The following is a 9,543-nucleotide window of genomic DNA, read 5'->3' as shown; positions in this document are numbered from 1 at the left end:
GCGGCGGCGGAGAACGGGTGGAAAGGAGGCTCCGGGCTGGGGTCGCGGTGGGAATTTGGAAGCGTCTGTTTCTCTGTGGCTTCGGGTTCGCAAGCGCAGTCCGTCGGTCCCGCCGAGTGCTCCCGAGACGGGGCAGAGTTCTAAGGGTTTTGATTTTGGTCTGTTTTTAAGGGGAGGGGGTTGGGCGGGGAAGAGAATGGACAGAAGACTGGCTGGAACGTTAATTGGAGCATTGCATATGCGAAGAGCCATCTAATTCCATATTCTTCTTCCTTCATTTGCTCCATTAGGCTCACTTCATTTTTTGAATCCTCCGTTTTGAAATCGGACAGTGTGTTTGGCCTAGTTCAGGGGGTGACTGGTTAATCCAGTCTCAGTGCATTTTAATCAGGGCACGCACCTCAACCACAGGTTCACGATGGAATTTCTGAAGACTTGTGTGCTTAGAAGAAAGGCATGTGCCACGGTTTGCTTCTGGGGAAGCCACGTTATGCGAAAGCTTTCCGTCAGAAAGATTAGTACTACCTCTCCGAGGAGCACGGTCATGCCCGCTTGGGTGATAGATAAATATGGGAAGAATGAAGTGCTTCGATTTACTCAGAACATGATGATGCCTATCATACACTATCCAAATGAAGTCATTATCAAAGTGCACGCTGCAAGTGTAAATCCTATAGATGTTAATATGAGAAGTAAGTTTGAAAGACATCCCTCGTTATTACATTTCTTATTTTTCTTAAGAGAATTTCATCAGGGTTCAGTAATTTTAAAAGATCAATTGTTATTTTACTACACTTCTTTGGTTGACACAAAGGAATTGTTTAGGTTTTTGACAGTATGTCAGCAGATAGTTCCAAAATGTTTGAAATTGCAGTGCCCCTGGTATACTTTAATCTTTTACAAAATGTAAGTTCGAATTGCTTCCAGGCTTCCTTAACATGTAAATTGGGACTTGAGAGTTGTGTCCACAGCTAACTTTCTGGTATCCTCTCCTGGGAGTTTTGTGATATTCTGAGGTCTATCACAGGTTTTAGAGGTATGGTTATGTTTTCACATCAGTTCAGAATTTGCATTTTTGTAATACTTCTTTGCTCTCTCACTGTTCACAGCTTTCTTTATTTCTTCAGAAATTCCATCCTTGCCAGTACTTGCCTCCAAGTTTTGCCTCAGCAGTTAAAGTACACTTTTCTGTTATCCTAAGTGGGAACAATATTACTGTATCTTAATTTCTTCTGGGATATGCTGACAAAGATTGAAGAGCACTATTGATTCCTTAAATATATACTATGCTGAAAAAATTAATTACTATTTGTGAATTACTTTAACTTTGGAGAGTAATGACAAAAATATTGCTTATGGGAACTTATTCATGTCTTCTGAAAAGTAAAAAAAAAAACACCAACAAACACATCTGGGATGATTGATTGGTCAGTTAACCTCAGTGTTCTAAACAAGCTTCCATATGAGTTATAATTTTATCACGTGTCTGTTTTGAAGGCCTATATGTAGACCTACAGTTCTACTCATCAGATTGCCTCAATAACAATTGTGCAGGGTGGGCCAAAGTAGGTTTACAGTTGTATGTGAAATACAGTTTATTCTTGTATTATTTATTAATTATTGTGTTATTTTCTATATGAACAACTTAAACCTACTTTTGCCCCATCCTGTATGTGAACTATGCGTGATGAATTAAATTTCTTTCATATATGTATATATTTAATAACAAAATTAAGATTAATTTAAGGTGAATCATTTTGTGGAATTTAGAGAGAAATATGAAAGAAGTTGAGACTTTGACTTCTTTAATTTCTTCCTTTTTGTTTCTAGGAGTTGTGATAGAGTAGAATAGCAATTCTCAAATTTTGTGTTCTTAAGATCTCTTTACATGCATAATAATGATTTGGCTTTTGTTTATGTGAGTTATAGCTATGAATATATCTCCCTTGTTAGACATTAGAATAAGATAATTGGATCTTCATATGTATTTCTGTATTCAGTCTGTCACAATGTATCCATGATTTTAGGTCAGGACTTACTGTATTTTTGTTGTTCACTTTGACATAATAATTGCTACCACTACGTGAACATATTGTTTTATTCCATTTACACTGGATGTGAAGATAATTTAATTTTTATAGGATATGTCTTTAAGTGGTTGTTTTACATCCAATGATAAGTGTTTACACCCAATGATCAATGAGTATAAATTGTGAAGGTAGATTGTATACTCTGTTAGCTACTACCTGTTTCAGTACAGTACTTCACATATGTGGTTGTCATGCAGTCATTATTTTTATGGCATTTTACATTTTCACTCTAATTTAAGATCACAAACTAAAATTAGCAGTATTTTATCCAATTGCATATTTACATTTGTCTTCTTTTAGAACTGCTAACTTTCGTTTCTTTGAATGCACATGCATAATTTGTATTGTGTACATTTCAATTTCAGTAGGATGGCTGGATCTGGACTTTCTTTGCTGCTATTTAATAATAAAATATTGTAACATTTTACTTTTATATAGTATTCTTAAGACATCTTAGTTTATGATTTGAATGGGCAATATTATTTGCAAGTTTCTCTCTTTATTTCCTGCTCATGGATTCTTTTTTGAGAATGTGCAATTGCTGTTGCAGAAAGTATCTGAAATGGTAGCTTGGGGAAATAAGTAATAACTAGAAGCTTGTAAGCTATAGGAAGCAGTTTTCCTTGACAAGAAAGCAAAGACATGCTATTTTCTTTTGAAAGATGAAAGTAGGCTGTTTTCCTGGAGATGGCCATTATTGTTGGACATAAAATCATAACTTGTATAAATGGCTAAATAAATTTATTTCATTTAATAATATTTTATTCCCATCCCCCACCCCTGTGGTAACCATCAACTGTTCTCCATATCTCTGGGTCCGTTCCTGTTTTGTTTATTCATTTGTTTTTTTAGATTCCACATCTAAGTGAAATCATATAGTATTTATTTGCCTTTCTCTGTCTGAATTATTTCACTTAGCCTAATACCCTCAATCCATCCATGTTGTTTCAGATGGCAAGATTTCATTCTTTTTTCCTGCTGGATAATATTTCATTGTGTATATATATCTCACATCTTCATTATCTGTTCATCTGTTGATGGACAGCTAGGTTGCTTCCGTATCTTGGCCATTACTAGGAATGCTGCAGTGAACATAGAATAATTTTGAAATAAAAAATACAGCCAAAAATATCATACCAACAGTTTGGTTTCTTTAGGTGGAATTAAAGCTTTGAAACTGATGACAGATTTATGATTTCCCAAATTATTCTAACTCTGACCCAGTCAAACTGGCCACCTCTAACAATGGGATGAAGCTCCTAAGGGCCCTCATTTGTCATCAAGCAGGTTCTCAGTTACTAACTACCAGCTACATTTTGGATTTGGGACTAGTTTAGCTAATACTTGTGAGCCGGGGCTAATTCACTTAATACATTGGCCTATCACGGTGACCAAGAAAACTAACTGTGCCCTGCAGGTCTGTACCTCAGAGAGGACTGAAGCCTTTTTTGCAGCTCTGAAACAGCAGCTAATATTTGATATGGCTAAATGCCTACTTCTGTTGCTCAAACCACATAGGAATTTCAGTAAATAATTGTTTAAATGTGTTTTAATGGTGGAAATGGAATGTAAGATAGGAAAAGTAAAACATAATCTTTGTATTACATGTGAAGATTTTTTTTTTCTTTCTTTTCCTGATAGAGTGCACACCTACCTAGCTAGATGACAAATGTGTAATACTGGCATGATGGCTTAGATTTTCTGGGACTATTCCAACTTTCAAACACTTTCTCCCATATGTCTTTAATTAGGAAAACAGCTCTGCAAGCTACCCACCTGTTAGCATCTCTCCAAATTATCTCCTACATTCCCTCCTACTTTATAGGTTAATTGTCATTGTAAGGCCAGCCCTCCACTTGGGTTCTAGATTCTACCTCTCAGCTACTCTGGGGCATTGTTTCAGCAATTCTCTCCTGCAGCTTGAATCTTTTCTTTTCTACTGGGTCATTCCCATTAGCATACAGACTGCTGCTTCTCCCCTCTTAAAGGGGGGGGGGGGGGGGAGAAGAGACACACTAAAAAATCTCTCTCCATCTCAGTTGCACCTCTCACTGTCTCCTACTTCCCATTCTCTGTATCTCCATACCACAACAACTGCTCCAATCAAGGTCACCTAATGGGTGCTTCCCCTGAGAGTGTGTCGGGGGAAAGGAGACCTATAGACTGGTTTAGTGGTTCTGGAATTTAAATTGTGGTACATGACACTAGAAAGGTAAGCGGCGTGCTTATCTTGGAGAACTTCGCGACATGTTCTCAAAAAGATGTCAAGTAGAGAGACAATTACAGATACTTTTGTGTCTTGGAAATATATATGTGTACATATGTATCTATATATAATTTATTATTTTTTTAAAAAATTGGTTTCAGAGAGGAAGGGGGTAGGGGGGAGAGAGAGAAACATCAATGATGAGGGAGAATCATTAATTGGCTGCCTCCTGCACATCCCCTACTGGGGATCGAGCCCGTAACCCAGACGTGCCCTGACTGCAAATTGAACCATGATCTCCTGGTTCATAGGTTGATGCTCAACCTCCGAGCCACACCAGCTAGGCCATTTTATATATTAGGATTATTATAGATAGAGTAGCCAACTTATTTGAACCAAAAATATGATCAGAATGTTTTCAGCTCTACTTAGCTGATATTTATGTAAATGTTCTTAAAAATAAGTGGATATGTATAATAAAGCAATTAACTTGATTTAACGTATTAGAACAGGTGCAGATGAGTGGTTCTTTTTCACCGGAGAACCAATCTATGGACTTAATCCATAGATGTTCTGCAAACACTTTTTGGGAGGTGGGGGCCATTACTTATAGACCAATGTCAGTGTCAAATATAACTATGCCTTATTTATTGGTTTATTAACTCAAACAGCTTTAGTGTTTCTCTTCTTCACCAGACTGGGCTCCAAACAACTTTGTTGTTTAAAAAGTTTATGAATGAATAAATTAAAGAAACTATCTTCAAAGAACAAACTAAAACTATAAGACAAAATACTGAAAGTACTGAAGCAGTTTCAAATTGGATTTTAAACATTTTGAGCAATGGTAGCTTTAGTTTAACAAGTGATTATAATTTTCCAAGTAATTTTCTTTGAAAGGAACAGCACTCATTGTTTTGTTTCTTTTTTATTGAATTTATTGGGGTGACTTTGGTTAATAAAATTATCAAGGTTTCAGGTGTTCAGTTCTATAAAATATCATCTGTATATTGTATTGTGTTCACCACCCCAAGTCAAGTCTCCTTTGATCACCATTTATCCCCCCTTTATCCATTTCTGCCTCACACCCTCTTTCGGCATTCATTGTTTTTATGATTTCTTGTGTGGTGGCAAAACAAAATTATAAATTTTATTAATTTATAATCTATATCCAGAGTATCTACAATTGTACCTGGCCTATACCCCGTAGTAGTTTTTAAAACCATCCCATTCTTTTGGAAGAAACAGATAAAACTGTATTTTATAGGTGGTTATGGAGCTGCAGCTTTAAATATGAAACGTGACCCTTTACATATTAAAATCAAAGGAGAAGAATTCCCCCTGACTCTGGGTCGGGATGTCTCTGGTGTGGTGATGGAATGTGGACTTGATGTGAGTTATTTCAAGCCTGGAGATGAGGTGAGTTATAGAATACTGCTATTCCTTTCCTAAATATGCAAATTTCATTCTGCTTCTTTTGGAAGTGTATTCCATATCAGTGACCTTTCCTCTTCTTTCCAACAAATATACTGAGCTTTGGCTGGAACCCTTATTTTCTTGTCTCTGTTAGCCTTGGTTCTGGCAGAATAGCTTGACTACGCTCAAGTGTTCTAACTCTAGTGCTTAAGAATTGCAGGACTTTCTGTATGATTGGGACTCTTTTTCTTTTTATTGAAAGAATCTTTAAGTGACAATTTTCTACCTTATGGACTAGATGGTTTTTAAATAGCTGAAGTTTGGTATAATCACCTGTCACTTTGAATTTTTACACCAAGAAATTAAAGTGAGTTCATAATAATAGCTAACACTGATCTTGTTGCTTTTCATAAAATAATTCTTTACTCTCTATGAAGTAAGTACAGTCAGGCCCACTTTACAGATGGGGAAACCAAGCTATACAGCTACACAGAAGTTCCACAGCTGGTGAGAGGTAGAGCCAGGATTCATGCCCCAGAGACTGTGCTCTTAGTGGTATTCTAAAGTATGTAGTCAGCAAATACAGCGGGATTTACTGGCATCTGCTTCCAGTGTGGCTTGACATCAAGTGCAGAATCATACTAAATAATACTTTTATATCGTGTAAAAATAACTCCTTTGGTTGTTGTATTGCTGACTTGTGCTTTTTTCATTGGGTGGAGTATGTATTGGGGACTACCCTCTTGCTTAGCTTTGGTTAAAAAAGATTTGCTTCTAATGAAGTTGTGTGTGTGTTTCAGGTCTGGGCTGCAGTTCCTCCCTGGAAACAAGGCACTCTCTCAGAGTTTGTTGTAGTCAGTGGGAATGAGGTAATTCACCAATTCTGTGCTGAAATGCCATTAGAAAGTATAAACAAAGACTGACAAATATCTCTGAAATAATTGTGGGGTTTTTTTCAGATCAGGTTCATGTTTAATGGGTAGGTTTAAAAGAGCTAAAATAGAGAATAGGAATTTTTGAAAGATTAGAGAAGTATTTGATGTCATTTAATAACACTGCCTGCCAAAGTGGTATCTTTGTCTTGTGGAGCAGGGATTTGGAGTGAGATCTAGAAACCCTGCTGTGTTTCTTGGTTTTACCCAGTGTAAGTAGTGGAAACCAAATATACCAAATGGAGTGTACCGATTAATTATAAACAGAAGCATGGAAGTATCAAACTGTTTCAAGTAACCTTAAAAACAGGAGTCTAATCAAATACAGTCAGGAAGTCTGACAATTTGGACAGAGAGAAAGGGGTTAACATTGCGGAAATTGGCTACAGAAGGGAGGGAAGGAGGGATATTACTAAGATTAGAAAAAGTCTAGAAAGATTACCTTCCAGTAAATGGGAGTAAAGGAAACAACTGATCTAAAAAAAAAAAAAATGAAAATTACAATGTGTTTATAAGGGCTCAAGGTTTATTTGGATTTATTTCTGTGTATAGTCAGGACTAGTGGGATTATTGAATTAAGCAGCTATATCTGATAATGTAGCCTATAAAACATTACTGAGCTTCTGACCCCAGGAGGGCGGTTGAGTCATTTGGAGAATATTCCTTAGGGATAATCTTAAAGTAGGGTATGTAATAAATACTGAACCTGGCAGAATATTATAGACTTATCTATGAGAATGGTTGGATTCCTGTGAAGATAAATGTATTTAATTGCATTCATAGGTTTGTAAGTCATTGCTTATTTTTTACTGTTATCTTCAAATCTAGGTCTCTCATAAGCCCAAATCACTCACTCACACTCAAGCTGCCTCTTTGCCATATGTGGCTCTCACAGCCTGGTCTGCCATAAACAAGGTTGGCGGCCTGAATGAAAAAAATTGCACAGGAAAACGGTAAGTATCAATGGTGGCATCTAAACCTTCTCCCTTTCCTTTTGTAAGGTTTTTGCCATAGATTATCAGGAGCATTAAAACTAGGATCACTTACATGAGCAGAGTTGTGCTGACATTTAAAACAATTTCCAAAGAACTCTGTGTCATTTTGCACTTTCTTAACTTTATTCTATTGATTCTTAGTCCAATCAAATGCAAATTTTAAAATTGAAATGTATAGATGGACTTTAGGACTCTGAACCTTCCAAAATAATGCAAAATTTTATGTGACTCTCAGGGAAGAAGGTCTGTGGCTTTTACCAGATTCCTAAAAGGGTTAAGAATCACTTTATATAATTTCTAAAGAAAGGTGCGGGTATATTTTTCCTACCTCTAGTAGGAGTTGCTCTCTCATACTTGTGAACGTCTATGAAAAGCAGATAGAAAGAGAATGCAAAACACTGCTGAATAATCTTCAGGTCTCTTAGTCTCAATGCTTGGTATTCTTTAGGTTAATTCTGGTGCTTCAAGGCCTTGAATGTAATGCTTGTTTAAGTTAGCAACAATAGTGAGTAGAAATATCTTCGATGAACTTGAGTTCAGATTCAGATTCTGCTGCTTCTACCTGGGTGGCCCACTTGGTCACTTCTCCGTGAGTTTGTTTTTAATGAGATAATACAACTAAAACTAGTGGCACAGGTTGTGACACATGGGAGGCACTCAATAAATAGTGGCTACTATTATTAGCAATGAGATTATATTCTTTGAATTTTAGAAAGTTGGTATCATAGGGAAAACTAGGTACTAAGAACCGTTTAGTGGTTGTGATGAGGGAGAGAGCTATAGGTCAAATTTTAATAAATTACAATAACTTAGTTTTTGATTGCTAAGGGTTGTGCAGATAAAATAACTGAAGTCTGTGCCATTTCATACTCCTGTTGTTGTGAAACATTGCACTTTACATTTAATGTGTTGAGTTACAGAGCATTGGATTTAATGAAAGCTGTATTCCTGAAAGCAGTATGAAGGCTATTCATCTAATGAGGTGCTACCCTTTATCGTAGAATTCAAAGCAAATATTTATTCTAAAGGTCAACCATGTTTATTTTTTAAGCTTTGAGGCTTATCTTTCTTGAAGTTGCCATTTTGGCTCAACACTTTGTTTAAATTAAATTAGTTTGACCACATAGATTTTTCTAATGACTTGTCGTAGTTAATAACCTTGCAAAAATCTTATTCAAGATTTTTAGACCTTTGTTATTATTGTAGGCTCTGCATTGACCCTGATGCTTTATTGTTTTGTTTTTCCTTAAAAGCATTATACTTTCTATGCTCACATGACTATGTGGTTAAAGATCTGTCATTCCCTTCACCATTTCAGGGCTCTCCAGGCATATTTTTATTTAGTACCCTGAGGAAAACAATTTAGAAACAGATCTAGCTCTCTCTTCTCAGATACACAGATGTATGCCCCCATTTTATTGTTGGGTTTTTGGGTAATTCCATGTTATCTTTTATTTGAACAATAATGGTTTGGAACTGGGGAAGTAGAGCCTTGGGTTCTGTTCTCAGCTGCTAACTAATCAGGCAACAACATGCATGCTATCTATGGTCTCTTCGCACTTTCCTCCGAGGTACTGAATGTAGGACAGTGTAGGTTGTTAGGAGAGCTGTGAGAAGTGGCAAGTTTTATCCCCTATAAGGTGATTTTATATTATATTGCGTTGGGTCTGTTCACTGATTTAGTCACATATTAACCAAACTGGAGTGTATCCATTGTGAAGAGCCTCACTAGCTCACATCATAGACCTCTGTCACATTCCTAAGTGCATGGTGACGCAGGATGCCTTTATTCCAAATGGCAGTGAGAGGTTGGCCCTGGTGCTCTAAGAAATTTTAGTTTATGGAAATTACTACATGTGGGTGGTAATAATGGCCTACCTCTCCAACTTCTTATTTGTGAGAAGCAC

At 36.6% G+C, this 9,543-nt stretch overlaps 1 protein-coding gene across 1 annotated transcript in view; it reads left to right on the top strand.

Annotated features, from left to right (window-relative positions):
• Positions 1–12: 12 nt before the first annotated feature.
• The window catches only part of RTN4IP1 (reticulon 4 interacting protein 1), a 44,100-nt gene continuing 34,569 nt past the window's right edge, over positions 13–9,543 (top strand). Inside the window, exons 1-4 of the mRNA XM_008155385.3 lie at positions 13–692; positions 5,561–5,712; positions 6,510–6,578; positions 7,470–7,594. Coding sequence (XP_008153607.1) covers positions 419–692; positions 5,561–5,712; positions 6,510–6,578; positions 7,470–7,594 — 620 coding nt within the window. The 5' untranslated portion in view covers positions 13–418. The remainder of the gene's footprint in view (positions 693–5,560; positions 5,713–6,509; positions 6,579–7,469; positions 7,595–9,543) is intronic.

Source organism: Eptesicus fuscus, chromosome 10 (assembly GCF_027574615.1).
Source record: "Eptesicus fuscus isolate TK198812 chromosome 10, DD_ASM_mEF_20220401, whole genome shotgun sequence".
Taxonomy (NCBI): domain Eukaryota; kingdom Metazoa; phylum Chordata; class Mammalia; order Chiroptera; family Vespertilionidae; genus Eptesicus; species Eptesicus fuscus.
Note: the sequence above shows the minus strand (reverse complement) of the source record. Positions and strands in the feature narration are given on the sequence as shown.